This window comes from Trachymyrmex cornetzi, unplaced genomic scaffold (assembly GCF_001594075.2).
Source record: "Trachymyrmex cornetzi isolate Tcor2-1 unplaced genomic scaffold, Tcor1.1 scaffold346, whole genome shotgun sequence".
In the NCBI taxonomy this organism is placed as follows: domain Eukaryota; kingdom Metazoa; phylum Arthropoda; class Insecta; order Hymenoptera; family Formicidae; genus Trachymyrmex; species Trachymyrmex cornetzi.
Genome location: NW_017298173.1, coordinates 70,978 through 95,549, shown reverse-complemented (window position 1 = coordinate 95,549; position 24,572 = coordinate 70,978). Strand labels below are relative to the sequence as shown.

The window sequence follows — 24,572 nt, the reverse complement described above, 5'->3', positions numbered from 1 at the left end:
CCGCTGGACCGTGTTTCATTCTCGAGGCCCATCGCCGAATATCCTTTCCGCTCCACTATTCTGATCCACGTCAATTGCTGTTTTATTTACTCGCCCGCACTTTGATTATCGCCAGTCAATCACAGTCGATATGTAATCGCTTCTGGCGTTAACGTACAGCTATAGGTGTGGTTCACTTGATACTACACAAATGCTCGATGCATTTGATTGATCAATTGGGAGAAAGAATTTACTAATTCACTGATCAAAAAAATTCTTCGAAGCATTTGTAGTCATATCAAGTGGATCGTAGTCTATATAAACACAAATACGTCAGTACGTAACTTTATTTTAGATATATTTGGCAAATTACCATTTTATTCGTTACATTTATAATAAAATTGAGGATTTTTTTAGTTAATATTTCGAGATATAATAATTTCCAATATTTGACATTAATCACATCGACAATGAATTTTTTAATTAAACCTTTCGCCTCTTGTGATAACTGTGTTAATCAAATAACTTTGAAGTTACAACTTGTAAAAAAGTAACTGTCGTTAATTAAACTATTCCTTTAACGTACATAAAGACAACAATTGACAAAATCAATAAAATTCCACTTTGATACCAAAAGATTAACTTAAATTTCTATCAGCATTTAATTAAAGCTTTGAAGAACAAAGTTTTTCTTTGACTCTCTCAAGCTTTAATTCACCAAAAGCGTAAATTTAAGTCCTCATTAAAACCACTATTTTTCTTAGCTTCTGTCCTCTAGTAGCCTGAACATTGCAACGACATTCGACGGTTCTTATTCGTCCTGCGCAATTCACCTCCACTATTGTTATTTCGAAGGTCCAATTCACATAGACGTTCTTTCCATTCGGAAATTGAGGTGTTGAAGATCGGACTTTTCGTACAAACATTTGCCGTTACCCGACAGAGGTGCTTGCTTAGAGAATCGAATAGAGTACATAAGCCTCTCACAAGTTACGTTCGTAACATCACATTGGTGAGATAGAGTCTGGCCATTCTTTTGTCATTTCTTACCTTCGCGCAGCTTTCCTGCTCACTGTTCCATCGGATTTTCAGATGGCTCTAAGCTCCAGATAAACTCGTCGAGATATGTGCACCCCCCGATTACCGTGCGCCGACTATCTTGAATAATAGTAAAATCCACCTCATTTATGTTGCGCCACTGTGGAAGGATAGTATTATATTCTTGGTGTCTTCTCTTCTTGTCTTATCTTATCTTATCTTACTTGTTGCGATGTCGCGTTTTTTGCTAATTAAAGATGCCAGATCAGTGTGATATATCTTTGTTTGAACAAGTTAGAATTATCGTGATTTATCTGCTAACTGCAAAAATTTTTCTTTGTTTTACGCAACTTACAACTTGTACAGAATACCGTGGTACACTTTAAGGATGTATGATACTCATTTTTACAAATGTGATAATATTTGTACTTTAAATAGACTATATACATATAAAAGTTGTGTTTATTAATTTTTATTAATTTTATTTGTTATTATTTTAAATTGTTATAGTATTTTAAAATTTACAAAATAATGACAATGATCTTAATGTTTTTTTGTTTCTTATATAAGTACTTTAAGTATTCAAAATGATTTATGCAAAGTTTTATTGCGATGCAAAGATTAATTGTTCTGTAAACAAATAATTTTATTTATTTACAGAACAACTAATCTCTGCATCGCAATGAAACTTTACATAAATCATCTTAAATACTTAAAGTACTTATATAAAAAACAAAATTTTTTAGATTTATTTTTAAATTTAAAGATTTTTATGATCTAAAATAATTTGTAATTTTTTTGGAATTTGTTCACTATTTTGTGAATATGCGTAATGCAACCTTAGCTCGCGTTGAATAATCTTCCGCTTCGTTTCACACTGTGCTAAGCAAAACGTACCAACACGTTAAAAAGATTTCACGTAACGACAGTTTGTGGCATGCACAAAACTTCCTTACATTCTTAACCGTCCTATGAGTATCCTGGGCAAGTACTTAACGTCGAACAATCATTAGGCATTCAGGTACTTGATTTCTCTTCGAGCGGAAACTTTTGCGGCTACTGTTGTCATAGGGTTGAGGAATATTAACGAAAACTTTCGCAAATTTACGGAAAGTTTATGATGGCGCGGTATCGAGTGCAATGCAATGTCGAGCTAAATTGTAACTTCCATTACACGGGATTACGTTAAGTTACATCAAGAGTGTCGCAACTTTCCTGATACAACGTATTTCTTGTCAGTGATAATGGAAGCGAGCTGACGTATATTACTTACCGTACTTCATTAAATTTCTATTCAGCAAACAGCGTGTGCATCGTTTCTAAAGGAATGAAAAATAAAAGAACTTTCTCACCTTTATCGTTCAAGAAAATTCTATGAAATCATATCGGAGATAAATCGAGATCGTGTTGTCGTAGCTCGATATAATTGACACTCCTGTCAATAATGTGCCGGAAACGATCTGTCATTCCTGCGATAATCCAGTCAGAAGATCGCCATTAACCTATATATTAATGCGTCCCTCGATGTCGTTAATTAGCCCCTTACAATTCGATCATTAAATTCCGTGTCGTTATCGCGAATTCTATTGACCAGGCCGCCGATAATGTTGGGTGCCACGTGTGCAGTTTCTCACGATTCTATTATAAATTGCTATAGCCATTGTAATATTTTCTTCGTAGCTAATTAACATTCGCATAACAACATATCATCGCAATAATGGCCACGAAACCTCGTCTGTAGTAGTTGTGTTCCAGCGTATCGCGCGTTCCTCACATACATCCAGAAACAAATGCGGCAACGGGATAACGAAGTTCCCCGTAAAAGAGGAACAACGATCGACAAAATCCAATGCCCGGTACTCGCTGCAACACGGTTTCGTTCCGTCGTGCGCGAACGAGATTAATTAGTCGGACACACTTTTTGGGCGAAATCCCGTTTCTCGTTAGTCTTCATTAGCCACACAACAACGACGACAATGCCGCTATCCATAACGCGCCGGAATGAACGTACATTAGAGAGAGCGTTCGACCGGTTTTTTAGACCAATCGATCTCATAAGCCTATTTTCCCTGATATTGGGTCGCGCGCGGACGAATTCGATTAAAACACGCGTTAATCGACGTCGAAAGAGAAACGTCACTCAGTTCCGTGATCTAGGACAAATGGCAAAACGTACAAAAACCGACAGGACCACATTTAATATCTCATCGCGAATAAACGGACGAACGCCGCAAGATCACGTACGAAGATCACGACACAAGATAGCGATTAATACAGTGGTGTTGAAAATTCAATTCTCCGATGAAATTAATTAACTTTATTCTCCAAAGGGAGAATCACCAAAGCGCTCCTTTTTCCCGCCGCTCTCTCCCACCGTTCTGTCTTATCCCCTTCGTTCTCCATTTCGCGATAACGTGTAAAAGTAGTTAGAAGCACAAGGGCTTTAATGATACTACGGCATCGATTTTCGATTGGCGAGAATGACATCCTCAAAACCTTCGACAGTATCGATACCATAACGACTCTGAGAGAACATTAACGATGCCAACACATTGCTTTCACGAGTACCTTCGCGAGTATCAATTGCTACAGGTTGTCTCGCAGGTCGTCTAATATTCGATTTACCTACGCCGAACGTATAGTTTGCGTGACAACGTAAAGGATACCGCAGCCATTTATTAGCACGTCTCCCAGAGGAATAGAAATATCCTTTTCGCTTAGTCTTCGCGCTTGCCGTCCTATCATACGACATCCGAAAACTTAATAAGCCACTACGCTAAATAAATATGTCATAAAAATTCGCGCGTGCAGACTCGCGGGACCAGTACAGATATTCACTTTTATCCCTTAACGTTGTTTAAGTGGCCGATTCGAATTATTCTTAAGGGATTAACACGACCTGGCTCGCAATGTCCTTTCTCGTCCTCTTCCTCTTCCCTTTCATCCTTTCTCTTTTTCGTCGCAATTCCGGGTCGCGTTTAAAGAGCCCATCGTAAAAGCGGTCCTAAATGGTTTGCATTTTCATGAATAACATTCGCGAGTGTTCTTTTATCGTTCTCCTTCACCTTCGTGATTCTTATCTTATTATCCATTCAGAACGTTCTATGGAAGATACAGCCGCATATTATAATTAAAATAAAAGTGGCGAAAGTAGAAGCCATAACATGCGTGAAGAAACGCTTTCGTAAAGTGAGACAATAAAGATCGGTAATCTCATTTCTAATTGTGCTTAATCTTGAATCTGTTAATTTTTTCGTGTAAGACATTTCTAATGGATATTACAATGTCACAAGAAAATGTAATTAGAACGGAGAAATTCCCTCATGCTTCAAGTATCCCATCCATTTCCTTACTTTCGGACAAGCGCGACATTCGCTTGACATTCTCCGTTTGTCAATATTCTTCGTGCGAGATCTTGCCGGCGGCAATAAGAACTGACGGCCCCCGCGCTCTATCATGCGGTGATTAAAGAGACGCGCTATTAAACCGGCCGCGAAACGATCACGATTGACGACTGACGAGGGTAATTAATGGAATGATATGAAACGTTAGTGCGGATGAGGGTTTCGACGGGACGTACCAAACAAACGTGGTGGTCACGCATAACGGCAGTTGCCTGTACGTCCCTCCGGGCATCTTCAAGAGCACATGCAAGATAGACATCACTTGGTTCCCCTTTGACGACCAACACTGTGACATGAAGTTCGGATCCTGGACCTACGACGGCAACCAGGTACACTACTGTCTCCACTTACACACCGACACACGCTCAATACACACCGAGAGCACCAAGATTATTATCGATCCCTTAAATTCTTCCGAATGAGCTACACGCGCTTTTACTCGGGTAAACCGGAAGCGAAGGGTGAAAGTGGGCGAAGAACCATGAAATGTGGCTCTCCTAAGTGCAGTCGATGTGACCGCCGTGCGATGCGACGAAAGAAAAGATCTCACATTTTCACGATTACAATCTTCGGAAAGTCTGCCACAGAATTTCCATTTACCATACATGATGATAGCAATATAATATAGGACCTTCAGAAATTTCTGATTATCCTATCAGTGCGGATTTTCCGAATATATACTAAGAATTTGAAGTCAATTTGCATTTAATGTTTCTTTACTGCAGATAAAATCGATCTTTTTACAATCAGTCGTGATAATATACGTTGGCTAATGCAAAGTATAAAGCCATTCCAAAATTAATAAAAATTTATAAATTTTTTTCTTTATTTAATATCTTATTAACTCATTCACCGCTTGAATATATATATATATAAATACAAAAGATTATAATTAAAATAAAATGAATATTTAAAAATATATTTATATATGAATATTTTTACATTTTTCTAATACGCATATTTGGGAATTAATAAGTAATTAGTTCGTTGTCGAAATTGCGATGATAAAAACGTGCCTCAATCGTGGCTCTCGCCGCTTAATTACCGTCCAATTACCAATTACGGGTGCACGCCTCGTTCTCGTTTAACGAGCTCGCGGCCAAGTTTCCATGCAGAAAACTGCCGAGAATTATCCCATTGGCGTCTCACCGTTCCACAGCGCGTGAAAGGGGGATTCTCGTAAGATCCTCGGCGCTCTATCGACGTCGCAAATGGAGCCACTTTCATTGTCCGTTCGCCATCAGAGATCCCTTGCTGCCATGAGAGACTCGACCTGCCTCCTACCTCGTCCCAGCCGTGACCAGAAAAACCCCATCCCGCGCCCGTGACGGGCATCTCGCGGCTTCTTCTGTCCGACACAAGACTCACGAGTGCAATACACAATAGCGATGCTCCATAGATAGCCGTTCTCACGCTTCGTAGCTTCAGCTCGGATCTATATACATAATATAGGCATATATATATGATATATAGCATTACATGTTACACACGTACGACACACGTATCACACGCACCGTTTTCTGTAATGTGTGAATTAGATCGAGTGTCGCGTGAGGAAAGAGATGAAGTAAAATAGGGAAGTGTCAGGGATACCCAGCACTCCAGAAGAGAACATTCGTCGCGAGAATTGTATCCTGCCGGGTTTCCAACGTTTTTCGCTACTTTTCATTTTGCATTTGAAAATTTTAGTTGGATCTTCTTTCGAAACATTTTTCGTGATATGTCCGTCGAGGTAGAAGAAGAACGTCACTTTATACAAACATCAGTCGATATCACCGATTATTATTTAATATCCTTCGACAAAAGTATAATGAATTTTACATATTTTGTTACGCAAAATAGATCGAGAGCACTTATGCACTATTTTATGCACACGGTATAAATTATGCAGCATGCGAGATGTCGATTAACGTGCGGAAATATGCTGATGACGCACGGCTTAAATCGTTGAATTCGATCGTGCCCTGTTCAATTATTTCCAAATTGCGGGTTACTTGAGGTGATCACCGTTAATGGAGCGATTTCCTCGCACTATTATGGAAACGCTATTTCCATGCGTCGAACCGACGGCATCAATTCTATAGTCAGAAAGCATGTGGTAACCTCTGCTCGATCGTAATTACTTTGTCGCATAAATTTCTTAACAGTCCATGAACCGCATTTATTACTTCCCACTGTCAATTACATTTAACGTTTCCTAGAGAAATGATCGAAATGAAATTTAATGTTTTAATATGACATTTTGATAAAAAGGTTGAGAAAATAAAATTAATTCGTTTAATCATGTATGATACAAGAGATAACTAAGAGATTAGTTTGCCTCGCACGTCGCTTTATTTTATATATAAACGCGAGCTTACTTTTAAATGTAATTTTGTAACGCGGATTTCGAGTGCCGAGGATGAAATTTTGTTAAACTAGCTGTATTCGATTATATCTGAATTGCGGATAACCCGTGATGACCAGAGTTAATGGAACGATCTCAACATTCTCGTAGATTGTGTCGCAGATATTTCAACGTGCGTTGTCAACGATAATTATATCCGCGGCGCTAGATAAATTACCGTTGCCTGCTTCTAAAGTGAGCAATTCGCTACACGTACAATACACAACGTACTTATCCCAATCTCGTGTTACAAGATAATTATCCTCAACGGTCTTTCCTATAACGTTCATCGCGATAATAATCGCGACATTTACACTCGGACATTTCCGCGCCGAAGAAAATTACATAGAGGATCTCGTCGGAGAGAGAAAGATATTCATCTTTGCTTCTTTGTCGTGACTTAATCGCCGGTAAGTTCTCTCATCAATTATCAAATTATCAATTATCAAACTTCTATGCAAAATCCTCATTTAATTCCGGTGCTGCATAAGTTCCCTAATATCTACTTAATCTCAAATTTGATCCTGGCGGTCTGCCAACGTGTGAATAATTCCAAGTTTTAGGTTCGTACAAGCTGTGGTAATTTTTGCACGTTTAACTATCAAATTCGCATTGATATAAAACGCCGATAAAGTTTGACGGGATCCAGGCCGGCGCAATCTCTCGGTAATTCCGCTTCTCTCTATTACGTAAGCGATAAATTTTGGCACTGGCATCCTCATGTCGTTGCAATGTGTATAGTAGAAGCCGCGTTTGTACAGCGGATATTAGGCACATACGGCCAGGCGTTGCGCCTAACTCGCGACGTCGAGTTTGTCGAGCTCGTTCCCACGGCGCATAGTTTGCAGGCCGCATATAAACGCCAAATGTTAAATTCATTTTACTTACGACCCGGCCTCGACACTTCGCCACGTCCGTGACAGTTTTTAACCCCTCGAGACCCTTGCACAAAGAACTACTCACGATCAGAGAGTAGAGGCACGCTAGTTCATTCTGTCGCTCGAAATCACTCCTTGACGTATAGAATTAATGAAAATCAACAGAATTTGATATTTTATTGTGCGTAAATCTGCCTGATTTAAAAAGAAGCTCCGTTAGTTTGCAATCTAATGCATTTAATTTAATAATTTCAATTTAATATCTAATTTTTGAAATTATTTTATTTTATTTAATGCCTTGTTCGATAAAGATGCATGAAACCACAATTCCTTTTGGTTTAGAAATATCTTACCAGATATATTCAAACGCGATGCATAATTTATTAACTTTTGACATTCTTATTTTAACAGTCACTTAGTGATATGATAGCAGAAAAATTATATGTATTATTATCCTTTCACGACAGGATGCTTCATATAAGAAATTTTATATCTCCTGACATATGAAAAGACATCTACTACACATTTAACATGGACTGTCCGATACCTTCATTGCGACATATTTTACGATTTGCGAGCAAGAAAGAATCATAATTTATGATAACAATTTATCGACGCGTGACGCTGGTGAATTATATGACGATTGGTAGTGCTGGATCATAAAGCAAACTGAAAAATGACAAATCGTGATTTTCCGTTTGTCGCTAATGCACCGTATCGTAAAGCTCAACGAATGTTCGCTAACGGATGGATAACGCACTTATCATGGCAACAAAATGCGCCAAAATGAGAACAAGTATCACACATATACACGCATGACGCATCCCCAAACGTGTGTAAAAGTTTTAACGAATCATCAGTAAAATTCATTGTTAGTACTATTACTGTAATTTAAAAGAGATATTTTTGTCGAAGCAAAATCAACCAAATCGAAACTAATTCAATCATCATACATACATGTACACACATATATTTTTTATTTATTTGATTATTGTTATTTAAACAACGAAATAAATGATTACCACAAAATATCGAAATTTAAAGTAATGAAAAATAATACATAATTTTTACTCTCTTTTATGCTTATGTTGTATTTTGTGATAATTTCTCGATTCATCGACGTTATATATATTGATTTTAATAATATCAAAATCATTAAGCGCACGTGGCGGCTTTGTCGCACGCTTTGATGATAAATAAGGTGCATGCTTTAGCATTCTTATAAATTGCGCGTCGAACTATTTCCTCGCTGTCACTGCCGATAAATTTATAAACACTCCGTCATTCTTCTTTGTTCTCCTAGCTTTAATACGGCCGACGTCGATAAGACTAAAAAACTGCCATTGCTTTTCAGACGGGGCTATCTCACGGGCAATAAATAATCCCCGTACTTCCGCAAAGCAGTCGTGGTTTCATCGATTTCTAGAGGGCAATATATTTGGTCATTATTTGTCTAAATGCGTGTGAAGTTTCTCGTGTCATTTCGCGTAACATCCATCTATCTCTTAATTACGGCACAGATATGGTAGAAATTTATCGTAGTATATATATATGTTTCAGATATATTTCAGACATATTTCAGCAATTTAGATATTCACAAGTCAATCACTTGCAATTTAGATAGGTATTCACAAATCAATTATTTGTCTTTATAATTCGTAATTCAACTAACTTGATAGAATAAAACAATAAATACATTTCAAAAGTTGTATTCACAAATCGATTTTTATTTGTAAACTACGCAATTTCCGTAAGAGTTTTTTTTACAATAAATAATACCTTTAGATTCGTGGAGGTTTTAAACATTTTTACGTGCAACGATCATGTCGCGCACGTACTCTTTAAGAAACGATCGAACTTAATACAATTTACATGTCCGCAAGTAAAATCAGTTCTCCAATAAATTTCACGCTTAAATAATAAATTATACAAACAAAATTCGAAGCCCTAACTGTAAAACTCTCAGCGCTTTATAAATATCGCTTATTTCGCTCCCCGACTACGCTCAGAAAATCGCTATTTTGATAAACTTAAAATATTTTCCCCCCCATAATCGACATTTCCTATCATTCTTGGATAGTTTAGGGAGTGTTTAAGCCAATAAAAAAAAAAATGAAAAAAAAAAAGTCACAAGGTGATATTACCCCTTAATACAATTTACATGTCCGCAAGTAAAATCAGTTCTCCAATAAATTTCACGCTTAAATAATAAATAATCTCTACTTTTGTACCTCTTTCCCTCCAGTGTTTCGACATAATATCGCATATAATAAATTGACGGTAAAATGCTTGCGTATTAGTTCATCGAACTTTGTCACCGACCGAAAGGCAAACTCGATAATAATGGAATCTTAATGAGGGATCAATGTCTTTCGAATCACCGTTGATCGTACCGGACGGACCGGAGTATTATTAGCGGCTCTCATAAAACGTTCATGGGACGGGAACGATTTTCCGATCGATGCTTGCCTTTAATAATGAGGACGTCGGGCGAGATGACGGCGCATATCTGTTCGCCGCCGAAATCGATCACTCGGCCGAGGTATTAATATAATGCAGTTCTTTAAATTTTTCAAACTGTTTCGAACAAAAGCGTACTTTTTCATAGACAACGCCGCCGCTTTGCACTCAAAGTATTTTATTAAACTCGCCCGCATAAAGTCCAACGGGAGCTTCTTTTAAATTACATTCACCATTAAGTTCAGTTCATTTCAGCTTCACGCTCATTTTAGCTTCACAACGGCTTCATGCTCCGTAGTAACATCGCCGTAATCATTTGCCGTCATCATTTACACTTGCATACACAAGTTGCCTATTCGCTGTTCGCGCAAATCTACTGTTTTATTCAATCGGATTTAGATAATATCGCTTTGTTATTTCAAAAATGATCGACTCAAAAAATGGAGTTTTCCAGAAAAGGAGAATTGTTTTTCAACTTGACAGAAAATTATTGACCAATCAAATAATATCGGCAAAAAGAACTTGTTCTTGATATGGTCAAATATTATTTTTGTCATTTTCGTTTCGCAATTCTTAAAAAAAAGTTACTCTTTTTGAATTTAATGACTTTTTTTAAACCATCCTTTTTATAACCGATCTTTTAAGTGAGGTTAAGTTAATTCATTTTTTTTATGATTGGTAGAGTAATATTTATTTTCATTCATGGTAATAACTCGAAAATCACGTTTTTTGTGTGTCACTTTTGAAATAAAGGAACGATATACATCTTCCTATCTCGACGGAGACGGGGATTGTCCGATTGTACTCGTAAAAACGGATCAAATATAAACGAAGAATCACGTTGTCAACTCCACGCCCGCGCATAAAAATTTAGTTTTGCTCCGATAAACAAATTTATTTATTCAACTCCCAGTAACAACTCAACGCGCAGTTAATGGACGGGCGTGGTCTCTATGCCGCAGAGACGTGGCAACGTTTTACGAGGCGAGCATAAACATTTACTGTTTCCGACGGATATTCGTTGGTGCGCGTTTTATTTGTGACAATAAAATTTTGATTTTTCACACGATGCCTGTCTGCATTTCGCAACAAGGCCATACGATGTTAAATCGACTTTTCATCGACACATTAATTTGATACATTTTCCTCTTTTTTTTTTCAAATGTTTCATTCTAATCGCGCACTGAATTGAAACAGCCGTGAATCTTCCTTCGGAGTGCTGGGACTTGTTTGATGAACACAATGAAAATAACCAAGATTTTGCAACCACGTCACGAGCGCAATCTGAGCACACTAATTGGCTATAGCTATGTTGAATTTTATATAATGGTGTCGACATATATATTTAACCTTCCTACGTAGAGGAAGGCGCTATGATGGGCTGATGTCGCTTGCCGGTGTTACTTTGCTTTTACGGGCTTTTTCTTCGAGTATTAAACGAGAGCTTTCGCTATTATATATACATATATACATACATAGTATATACGACGAGGGATGCGGAAGTGAAATAATGAGAAGGGGAAAAGAATGGGGAAAGACAAGAAAAAAATGGAGAAATAGAGAAAACAACGGAAAAGACAACGTGGTGATTTCGGGATTGATATATGCATTTATACACATATTACCCTCCGTGTTTCCCCGCGCGAGAAGAAAAAGAATACAGACTGTATAGAGGTGTTAGGATGATCGCGAAATACACAACCTACTCAAACTATACTTATACATGCTTCACACACATATACATCGACCAGTCAAAGCAGGGTACCACGTGATTATGTCTGAGCTGGGAAACAATTTTGCATGGAGCACATTCCACGCCATTCTACTATCGACTTCACACCGATTATCCTTCGCCAGCTTCCTTTTTCGAATAATCGTCCTCTCTCGATTCTTTCTAATTCCTTCTCGACTTCCTGACTTTCAAGTTGAATTTCCTTTCCGTCCTTCCATTTTATTTTATTTTTTTTTCTTTTTACGACGGTTAAGGACGCATGCTTGTATGTAAACGCTTCATATCTATTCAATATCTCTAACGATCTTTCTATTTCCCACCTTTTACCGCTTCGACAGTTTCTCGTGCATGTAACGGTGATCTCTTTGCTGCGCATGACGTGCATATCTTGTCACGACGATAACTCGTAGCTAGAGGAAGGTGAGCCTGTTGTGCACTTCGCGTTGTGTATTCCGCTGCTTCGAAATTAGTTCGATTCGAAGCTGGATAGTATTCAAGTATTCAGTAGTTTGTTGACAAGCGTTATTGAGGAATGTTGCGAATATATCGAGAGATAATAGAACTCTTTCGAGCGTTTAATTTAGATTTTATTTAAGCGTTGAACTATTAAAGAGAAAACATTTTACTTACCGTTTGTTACGTATATCGAGATAACCATTTTCTTACAAGCTATATTAAATTTTTACAAGCTGATTTTTCACGTAGAAGTATTGCTTCTTATATCTTTTTTACTGCGAGGATAGAGATCAATGTCCGATCATATATCGACCTGTGTCACTAACTCGACAGGTAATATCAATCTTTCAAATTATCAATAAAATATGCAATCGAATAATGGGTGAAATCTGCTATTATTGAACGAAGCCACACCTTCCACACTGTAAGAAAACGTTCATTGATTCAACGCTTAATCAAATAATCGGTGACGCGACACAGATTACCTAATATAATTTTTACATATCCAGGAAGTACATATCTAAAAGCATTTTAATCACAGTTCATTTAATTCCGTGATATTACAAATTAGCAATGTAAAATGACGCCAATTATCAAAATCTATAACGCGAAGGCTGCCCGATGAAAGAATTACGTCGATCGGGAAAAACGATCAAAGGAGAAGAAATTAATGCCCCTCTTACTCGTGTCGATGGCGGATTACGAAAGTGCTCGCGCGTAATCCGTGACTACGCACCACTTTACGTAATCGCGCTAGTAGCAGCAGCAGCCAAGGATCACTTTCCTCTCGAGTCGATTTATCCGAGGCGAAAGAGAGAAAGAGAGAAAGAGAGAGAGAGAGAGAGAGAGAGAGAGAGGGAGGGAGGGAGAGAGAGAGAAAAAGACAGACACCTCGCTCGCGTTTATTCGACGGGATAACTGACGACGACGCTGCCGTTCCATGCAATTTTCCGGTCGCTTCGTCATCGCCGACGCTTCCGGCCATTTCGTTTATGAACAATTTGCGAGGACTCCTCCGGCCCTTTCCTGCTTCTCTCTCTCTCTCTCTCTCTCTCTCTCTCTCTCCTTGCTCTCCTCCCTCCTCTTTCTCTCTAGCTCCTCTCCTCTCTTCTCCTCTCTCATTTTCTCTTTCTCTCTCTTCAATCCAGCTTTTCTTCATCCCCCGGACTTTTTATTTCTCATCTTGCCCGAGCAATTTCTCCTTATCGGTTCACCGGTGCGAACATACGCGTTTTGGCTACCGCCCAAAGATCAAATTATTTACAATCTGCCGATCCACTAGTAAATCCAGACTGAACTTCCTATCTTCCGTGGAGTCGATAGCTGAGTGACGTCTCCGTGCCAGCGACAGGCGAGTCCCCATTCTTGAGATTCTCCGTCCTGGTCGCACGCGTACTTCGATCCGACACCCACGAAAGCTAATTCTCGATCGATCCTCGTGCCAACCACCCCTGAAACGCTTCGATCCGTTGACCTTTTTCCTAATTGGCAATTCACAGTAACGTACATGTGTTGCCAATAATTTTCGACTGCCTGACAACATTTGGCCAATATAGCAGGATGCAACAGTACGTCATCAATATAGTCCTATAAATAATCACCCGGATTTCATAATTACAGATTACGCGACAAGTGTTACCAGCATTTAACCGATAACATTTTTAAAAGCTTTATCAAACATCTACAATAAAATATAAAGCTGAGCATGTATTTGAAATACTTTTAAAACACAGTATTTTTGCAATACGAGTGCATTTTGTATTTCAGCGGAGCACATGAAAGTATTACGTATTTTATATTTAAAATCGAAAGATTGAAAGTTTTTTGTATTTTGGAAGTCAAATAATAAAATTGATTATCCAATCTTTGAAACGCAAAATACAAAATACAAAATATATTTTCATGTTTTCCGCTAAAATACAAAATACTATTGTCTTACAAATATTGCTTTTCAAATAAAAGTATATTTGAAATATATGCCCCCAGTCCTGTGCTAAAGTACCCAATTTGACGGTGGATTCTCCGAGAAATTATTAGCAAAAAAATATAACTTGTGAGTGAGCTCTGCTATCTTACGACGACCGTGTTTCCTCGCAGTTTACAACGTTATAAAATATTGTTGATAAGCTAGTCGTAAATTTCCGCGACAGATATGGAAGATAGAATAGGGATCGTGAACCAACGTTAGACCATCATCGGCGTTAATCGCAAACTATTATCTATAGGTCATCGTAAACTGAGTTTATCCTTAGTCTGTTCCACGGCAAATGAACAATACAAATCAATGAACCGCTGAATGTGCGGATCAAGATATGCCGCGTACACGCGATCGTATACTAAACGCATACATGTACATCTAGAGAGAATTACGGAAGGAAAGGGACGAACACAGTAGTAGAATTAATTGAATATTGGATTCAAGTTCACACCTGCGAATAATACATCCGATCAGCCGGTAATCGGCCAAATTTCGATCACTCGCTAGATCGTCAATACGAATTACAATCTGCTGGTAATACTTTTCACACCGCGATCTCAACAACAAAAATTACGAGTTTGCTTCGAGTTTACAGGACACTTGATAGCGAACTTGCTGCGCGAGAAAGTATTAATTGTATTATTAATGCATAATCGAAATAGTGAATTTTATCGAAAGAAAAATGTCGCGCATGAGAAAAGTATTTTAATTTTAAAAAACTTAGATATCTGTCTTTATTTTGTTTCATATGAAAACAATACGCGTAACACCTACTATAACAATACTATCATGTACATAATATGACAACTTAGAGGGACACGGATCGAATCGATCATTGATAGGAAAAATTAAAGACTGCTGTAATGGGAAAAAAAAAACTATAACGGAGAATCCAAAGGATGAGTACTCGCTGAACAAAGCTTAGGCTAAGTTCGCGTTCGCTTCGCGCATATCAGCGTGCCCTCATCTTACCGAGAGATTCTTGTCGTTATCCTTATAACGAGACGATCATTCAAAAAGATCGTCTCTTTGATACAGCAAATTAATTATTCCAATGACAAGCGTTTCCCTTACCAAACACGTTCTTGGTGTCCTGCAAGTGGAAATATCAAATAAATCGCCTAAAGATCTCTAATCTTACTTGTCGATATCATTTATTATGCAGAACATATGCTAATTATGCGTTCATTACGTCGACCGGGATAAGCTGGCGTGAAAGAGCCCTGAACTAAACACACAAATATTCATAGCGCCGTATCGTTTTCATAGTACACATTATGTACATATCGGAAGAGCGATGTCGTAGTTGCCGCAATAATTTTGCATTAATTTGACTCGCGCGTAAATAACATGCAGATTGATGAACCTTCATTAATTATGCGAAGACCGATAAATTGAATCCGTAAAGAGATTGTGCGTGCAACGTTAAACCGTAAAATTAAAACCGTAATTTCCGCTAACGGGTCTTACGTTTTACGAGGAAAAGAAAGGGAGAGAATAGTATCTGTCATTCGATTATTAGAGCCGGGGTTACACGCGTCTCGCAAATTACGAACTCGCGCGTGTCTAATCTTCACTAAGCGCATAACACGTCAATAAATATTCGCGCGTATGTTGATCGGCGGCTTGCGGTTTGCGCTACACGTACACGTAGGCACGGTGGTTGTACCACATGACGGTTTCTTGTTGCCAAGCGACACTAGGCGCACGTTTCTCATGCCACTTGCATTCGCGAATGATAGACTGCGAACAATCTCGCAGATTTTCATTCGTCGCCGCTCCCTCTCGTATCACCCACATTCACTCCGCGTGAAATACGCTTCAACAAACAATCTTTCCACGGCAATTTAACCTCTCGTCGTTCACCCCCGGCTCGTTTATTCCGAAAATTCAAAGGACAAAGAAAATTTCAGATTCGAACCTATTCGAAGATCAAGATGGGGAGAATGCAAATAGGCAAGTGCACCCAAAGCTATTCGCCGCAGGTAGGAAAATCGTCGCAAAGTCTCGCTTAAAGCGAGAGATTCCAAGTATCATCTTCTCTATATGCACCATAGAGAAGTTATTCCTAATTGGGTAATATTCCGATAGGAATCGCGAAAGTTTGTCAGGAGACCAGCGCGTTCTCCGTGTGATGATGATAATGATAATCTTCTCGTTTTCGCGCACAGGCATAATTGAACGTACAGCTGAGAAACGTCTGGCAAAAGTAATCGGTCGACAAAGCAAAGCGGAGCGAAAAATTGCGATACGAGGGCATAAAGTTGAAAAATTCCATTTTGCGTATATCACCTGGCGCGGCGGGTTAGTCATTTTTAACATTTCTAATCGATTTGTGACGTGCGCAGTTTTGCGGGATAGAGCGACAATAAAATTTTTCTCCGCCTGGACGAGACTAGACGTTGGGAAATAAATGAGGTACTCGATACCTGCCTTTCACCTGTTGCACGTGTGTTCCTGCCGCGCCGCGGTGTGCAACGACATTTCTCCCTGAAGCAACTGCTCGATTCCTTCTTCCCCCGCACTACGTCTCGCGTTTCTCCTTCGTCTCTGTCGCGTATCCCTATAAAGTGCGTCAGTATCGCGTCCTCGGAAAAGGCCACCCCCACGATTGTCGCTTCTCCGATTCTCCGCTATCGGAATTTATTCCTCGTCGAGACAAGACGGACGGTCACAATCGGCCCATTTGACTACGGCGAAATACGTTTCTCTCGGTCGCCTCGAATTGAAATCCCAGGGTTAGTAAATCAACGGGATACGAGTTGCGGACATTTATTTTGAGCAGCTGATATCGATCCGCACCACGAGCATTTTCGATTTGTCTATCACCGATAGAGAGTAATATCAAGGATCAATAGTTTATATTTCTAATTTGCGTTAAACAATTACTTTATATGCGAGATTATATTTTATTGTGAGAGGTATAATACATGTTAAATAAGTATCGGTATTTATATCAAGCATATACAACGTAAATACGTTGTATAATGAAGTTTATTTTGATTTGAAGATAATAAGATAATTATAATGACGATCTCGAAATAAAAAGATAAAGTTACAATTTATTTTATGTGTCTCAACTTCCACTTGCAGTGACAACGGAAGATACATAGTTAACACAACAAGACAATGATAACGACAAAATTTCGTAAAATCAATGACAGTTACTTATCACCAAGAGATAACAAATCTTGATTTAAAGGCGAGACGAGAATAATCATATGCGACTCATAGGCGCGAAGCGAACGCGTTTGTTCGGATGCGCTCTTACTTGCGTGCCCCTCGGCGCACTCGATCACGAATTACAGACCAAGCTGTAATGAAACGTCCTCTACGTGAAAACGTGCGGTGCGTGCGAGCTGGGGCACTCATGTAAGACCACGTGCCGAAAAAAAAAAAGAAAAGAAAAATAGAGATGTACCGACCTCTCTCGATGAATACGTTAAGCTGCGTTCCTCTTTATTAGCCCTTAAGTGTTACTCGATGAGAAGTTGGACATCCCAATTTCTCGAGGAAATCGCCCGCACACGGCACGCTCTGTGCTGTCTCGGCTCGAGTCTCGGCATCGGCGTCTCGTTCCGACAATCGATTAGTCGTAGAATCGCGAAATCACAGGGTCGTTATCCACAAATCGATTGCCACGCGAGAGCGCAGGACTGACGATAAGGCGCGCCCTCGCGATCGGCGAGGACTCGTTGAAAGAACCAAGGCAACTGGACACGCGTCGAGGGCGGGCGATTTCTTCCCTCCACATTTGCGTGTCGGACGAGAATTGTAGATCGTAAAGAATCGTAAAACCCCCAACTCCCCACGTCCATAAAGGTACATCGCAATGTCGGGCGGTGTCCATTACCGCCGCCCTTCTTTCGCAGTGCAGCATACGGCGCGGTGACAGCGATGGAATTTCTTTTTTTTTTCCTTCCTCTCCTCTTCTTTGATTTTAACTTGATTTTTGCGATTTCGCGCAAAAAAAAGTGCGTCCAACCGACCGATGAACGCGCGTGACCTTTGTAACTTTATGATGCGTCGCGCGCTATTTTATACGAGCGAAATATCTCATGGATGTCACCTCTCGTGTCGCACTTTGAAAAAAATCGAGATAACGCGTAGAGTATTGGTAGTGGTCGCGATTAACGAATTTTATATCGAGGAAATAACGTTTCATCTTCGTCCTCCCTATTTTACGGGATCTAAAATATTGGCGTGAAATGAGAAAAGAGGCTTTCGTTGCATATTTTAGCGGCGCCGCGTATCGATCACGCTCTGCACGAGGAATCAAACGGTGCGATGGGCCGTATGTTGGTTAGCCCTTACCTCGTTCAATATCACGCAGGAAAGACTCTCCCGAACTGCGGAAAGCACAAACTGCGTACGCACGTGCGCGTGCATATATGCGCGCGCCCGTGGAATACGATATCGCGAATTCGGTATTTACGAGCGGAACGATCGGCCCGAGATTCGGTGATCAATACCGAGCTCGTTTGCATGTTTCTCGTGCGAGTTCACTTCGGTCCTCCTCGGTGAATTTAAAATGTTGAAAAACATTCGGAAGTCTCGCTCGTTAAATTGTGGCTTCGTCGAGGAAGTCAAGCTTTATCGACCGGAACAATTCAATTGCATGCAACGGGGGTCCTTTTTCTTCCCTCTTTTTTTTTTTCTTTTTTCGTCGCAAGGAATCGCCGCACTTCTCTCATCAATGGTGCAAGTGTGATTTTTCAGAAATCTCCAATAGACTCCGGAAATGTATTTGTAGGGCTCGTTAAAGTTTCCCGGACGGGGATCAACTAAAATGCGGCTATTAAACACTGAATCCAATCGGGCTGAAATTCTCGACAATGGCGAGGACACCCGATACACGTTTTCGCACGCACGTACGCGTCTCGCGAAATTTACGACCGCTGTAATCCATCGTGACCCCGATGGGGGATAGGTGCCGAAACGCGTAGCCCGTTTTCGACCTTCCGATTACGCGCCGCTGCGTCGCCGTCACCGTCGCTGCAGGTTGCACTGCCCCCATCGAAATGCAGTCCGAGCGCATTTCTACTACTCTGCCACATATAAACGTTGTCTCTCCTTGACTCCCCCCCCCCTGCCCTCGACTCATATCGATTGCTCTCCCCAACCCCCATATGACATATAAATTATATATCTGTATTTATGCCGAACTTGAAGACTTTTGTCGTCTATATGTCGTACACCCGTACTTTGTTCGATCCATTTCGCCCTCCGTCACTCAACGAATCAACATCAACTGTTATTGATTGATATGTCTGTACAGTGTGTGTGTCGCATGTCATGTGTGTGTATATATATATGTACAGAAATTAATGGCCATTTCGTGTCGTGGCGCGGCGTAGCTTGCATGCTTTCTTGACGGCGCGTAGGTGATGTTCCACCGCTAACACGCAGATTCCCACTCCCGTCCTCCCATGTCACGTGTTCGTGTGTACGTGTTCGCGCATCAGTAAACTACAAAACAGGGATTGAAACCCGAGTAATTTTGGCGAGTTCGGATTACGGTGCCGTCCGATTGCGAAAATCATTTCCAAATACATATTCCGCGATCATTCGCACGAGTAAAATGCACTCTTCATGTCCGAAGCATCGAGAATTGGACTCACCAAACAATTACTGCTCGCAGTTTCGATTCCTGATCACAGGGGAAACATACGCGTGTATGTTTGTACGTGTATACATGTGTAAACGCCTGAATGTGAGTTCGTGTAAACTCGTGAATGTAAACTCGTTAATAAAGCCTCATAGCAAATAAAGTTACATTCACATCATAATGAATTCACGATAATCATGTATAAATTATGATGTTACTGTGAGATTATTAAAAGGTCGCAGCGACATCATATTATTGTCAAGATGTCACAGAAGTGTCAAGCGAGAGGTAACTTTTATCACGGCTGCATGATATCGTAGCGATATATGTACACAAACAACTGTGACAAAGCGGCCATTTGCTCGTCACTAAGACTTTGTTGTGATATTACTGTGACTCTTTTTGCTATAGGGGAGAGCATGATTAATTGTGCTCACTGTTTGAATCGGCTTTAAACGTTATAGTCGCGAGACACGAGCGTGACTGTGCTTCGACCGTGACGATCCTTCCTCTGCATCAAGTCCACTGCCGTCATACTTTTTCGATGTGTGGTCTTATTTCGTAAAATCACATCTTCAGAAATGCGCGAGTAACTCTTGAAGGCTCTCCAAGCTGACGGTCGCTAACGCGATCGTGTAGCGTCGATATTTCGGAGAGTTTCGCGAATAAAAAGAATGGTCTCTCGGAGATCGAGTCTGTTACAGAACCTCCGTACACCTCTAAAGATACCGGAGCGTTCATTTAATTATCGTTTACGTTGCAATTGAAATGACGTTAAGCGTCATTTCTAACTGATTACTAATTAATGTTTGCATGCATGCTTTCATTTGCAGTGTGAATTGAAACCGATATAATTTAGCTGGGTTCGTATTCCGGTATTACCTATTTACGGGGATACTCCTCATGCAACGTTTATTCAAATTGATGGAAACACGACATCGTAGGGTACATTAGTACACGGAAAATCGAACTGGCTCACAATTATACCGGTTACGATTCTAGATTTTACAGGTGGGATCTGCGGTCGACAGCGAAAAGCGGCTCATTCCCAAATGTAATCACCCGAGAGGCTATGATTATTAGACGAGGCACTCGAATGCACATACAAGAAGCCGACCCTCCGGGGTCGCTTCTTAACGTCATCGGCTTGATTAAGCCTGTCGGATAAGAGGCGTTATATATGAAGATTGAATTTAATTAGTTAAAGGGCTGTGGCGCCGCTTCACAGCCAGTGCATTTACATCTTGAGACGTCCATTCCCGATGCATCACGTTGGCGTAGTAAACCACATGTAGCCGCTTCGTGAATAAGGGTTGAACTGGGCTATGAAGGCAAAATATACGTGTCGCAATGAATTATGAGGGGCTAACTTTATGAGCCCGGTGTATCCGTCGTAATTTTCGCTACGAATTTCACGGTACAAGCATTTGCCATATAACTGGCAGTTCGGCGTTTGCTCGTCGGAATTATTCCGGGAATTATTACGAGAGATAATCGAGGTAAGGATCAATTTGGACGGGAAAGAGTAAAGACGATGGAGAGAGAATCAACGAATCGATTTGATTGGACAAGTCGATGACCGAATAGAAATCTTCTTGAGAACGAGAAAATAAATGCGACGTAATCGACGGTGACGATCGAACTGCAAATGTGATTGCTACATCCCAAGAGAACCTTCTTACAATTTTCTCAGTACGAGCGGATCTTTGCATATATTCAAAAAAAGAAGATGTACCGCTTCTCTCTCGAAAATAGTGCATCGAGGACTATTGAAGTCTTATCAAATTCGTTTTACCTTCATTGTGCCCAGGAATATTGGAAAATAACGTCTTTACGAATAATAATATCTCTCGTTCAAGAAATAACGTTTGCCGGTATCGCGAAAAACGAAAAGGAACGAAAAGGCGTTTGCAAGACTTGTATATGAAAATATCCAAGTACTTACGTGTTTACATAAAATTATCCCATTCGGTTTATGATTCACGTAGGTCTTTCTGCGATAACGCGCCTCTGTAAATGATTAAATATTGAATTGCCCAGGGCAATTCTATCCATCGGAAAAGGGCTCTTTCGAAGCCTTCAATGGCCCATGGGAACCAGCCAAACCATATCCTATTTGGCTCTAGATCAAAGAGCAACAGATACTCGGCGAACGATACGGGACTTAAAAAAGACTGGAAAATCCTTTCAAGGTATCTCCGACATCGTCACTTTATTTCCCGTCCTCCAATCCTCCTCGTGTAGATAAGAGAAGAGATGGGAACGACAGGAATCTTTTGTTCAAGATTTAATTATTTTAATATGATTGTACAGCGCGATATCCGCGTAGAGAAGTAGCAGACTGTACAATCTTTTGATCAGCTCTTATCAGACATCAAAATATCTGTGCGGAGTAATATTATAATAAGCGCCATATCTACATGAATCAAATTATTCTTAAAGCTAATATTTATCGTAATGAAAATATATATGATACGATAAAAATAGAGACTATTGACTTTATTTTTTGCGAAGTTCTTAAATTAACACCTTCCTTAAACTTATTGGATAGAGAACTTATCAAATTATCGTAAAAATGTTTTGAATTCTCGAAAATTTTGTATCGTGAGATATATAATAGTCTGAACCTTCTCGAAAGTTAAAATCAATCGATTTCCGTTCCTCCAACTTTTGCAGAAGTGGTACATATATATATATATACATATACGTATGTTGCCTTATTAAACATTTACAACGGCACACGATACAAGTTTCGCGTAAAGCGGCCATGTGATTGCTACGCATTCGTGGCGGAGCCGAGGAAGTTTCGAACACTTCGTCAGAAATGAGAACTTCTTGACCACGTGAAAAGCAATTTTCAGCTACGATAAAGAGCTAGTTTTCCGCCTGTCGGCCGCACGAACGCGCTTTTCCAGGCGCGCACGGTGCGCTGCTTCACGAGAGAGAAATCACCGTCTCTTCTTCGCACCGTCCCACGGCCGAGCGGATTCTCCCGTTGCACGCCTTATCATGTAACGTCGGTTTGTGAATGCATCATTTCGTAGAGTAGATGTAGACGTAGATGCAAGCGGAATTCATAGCTGCATGCGTACGTTCGGCTTCGAGTTACCTAACGGAATGTCCCTATCATGTAGATACGTGCCCGTCTTAATCAAACTTTGACCTTGGTAGCTCGATCTGGTACTCAACTCACAGGAGGGTGGTGACTTATCCGATTTCATCATGAACGGGGAATGGTACCTCATCGGTGAGTTTCATTGAGCAAGTTTACCTGTCAGGCCAATCAGACTTTGCCTCTGTATTGGCACGTGTATTTGTGTCCGTATTTGTGTGCGTAAAGGAACCTATAGAAGGAGCCTATAGAAGGCTGAGAATAAAATCTCGAATCGACTCGATGCGCGTCAATGAATGGGTTCTACAGTGAATGCGGAAGTATAAAACGTTGATTCAAATATAAAGTATCTTTATACATATAAAGGACAAATAAAAATTTTTAAGAATTTTATTTGATTAATATTATTTAGAACAAATATATATTAGCAACGCTTAAGATATCAACGATTATTTATGACACTTTGTCTCTCATTAAAAATTGCTGATTGGAATAAAATTCTAAACCAAAATTCGATCGATGTGTTGTTTTAACGGTGAAATACCAGTTAAAAGGTACTCTTTAATTATTATTAAACTTATATAAAAAATTAAAATAAATATTATACTATGCCATGTTATAATTCTCACCGTATTGGTGTTGATATAAACACCAACATAGCGTGAATTTAACACCATGGATTTAATACTCATGGTGTTAAATTTACACTCATACTTTTTAGTAAATATTTTCGCTTCTATTGTACATGGAAAAAAAAGGTTGAATAATTTTTACCTTACAAGACTAGTAAAAATATTCTAGCTATATTTTGTATTAAATACTTTGCCGAACTTTTAACAAGCTTTACTTGCCTGAAAGTAAAAATGCTGGAGAGATAAGGTAAAAAGTACATTACAATTATAGTAAATCCATTCGATTTACCTCTTACAATAAAATAAATTTAGTAAATCATACTATTTTCGAGACTAAGCACGAACAACTCTCGAAATTTACAAAATATAAAAAAATACCTTACATGATTATACGACAATTACATAAAAAAATTAATACAAATTTTAACACAAGTAAGCACCTGTCTCTATATGAACTCGCTGATTCTAATAACATTTACTAGAATTCTAGCGCATATTACTTTACATTTTTCTCTGTGTATGCATAATAATTGATTTTATTTGCACTTCCATAAAATTATTTTGGGAAGAAAAAATGATTAATATAGATATGGAAGAAAAGAAAGAAGTCAGTTTGACATAATTTAAATTTTCTCTCTGGCCGTTTCACGTTCAGACTTCATCCTTGTGTGTTCTCGGCACGTATGCACAATGATATATACATCTACCGTTAATCCGTCGCAATTTGCGAATCTGTTTGTACAGCGTGTACATTGTGAAAGTACGGAATGGGAATGGAATTACGAATAGAATGCAATAATATATTGCAAGGAGCTATTATGGAATTCAACGATTCTATTTTCGGGCTGTAATTACGCGGCTACATCTCAACAGTTAATGTATAATTTCTCATCCGCATTTTACTACATA

At 39.4% G+C, this 24,572-nt stretch overlaps 1 protein-coding gene across 1 annotated transcript in view; it reads left to right on the top strand.

The window, feature by feature from the left end:
- The window catches only part of nAChRalpha6 (nicotinic acetylcholine receptor alpha6), a gene marked incomplete at its 3' end in the record, with an annotated part of 178,043 nt that overhangs the window by 133,711 nt on the left and 19,760 nt on the right, over nt 1-24,572 (top strand). The window contains exons 5-6 of the mRNA XM_018510636.1: nt 4,570-4,750; nt 23,091-23,166. Of these exons, the coding sequence (XP_018366138.1) occupies nt 4,570-4,750; nt 23,091-23,166 (257 nt within the window). The remainder of the gene's footprint in view (nt 1-4,569; nt 4,751-23,090; nt 23,167-24,572) is intronic.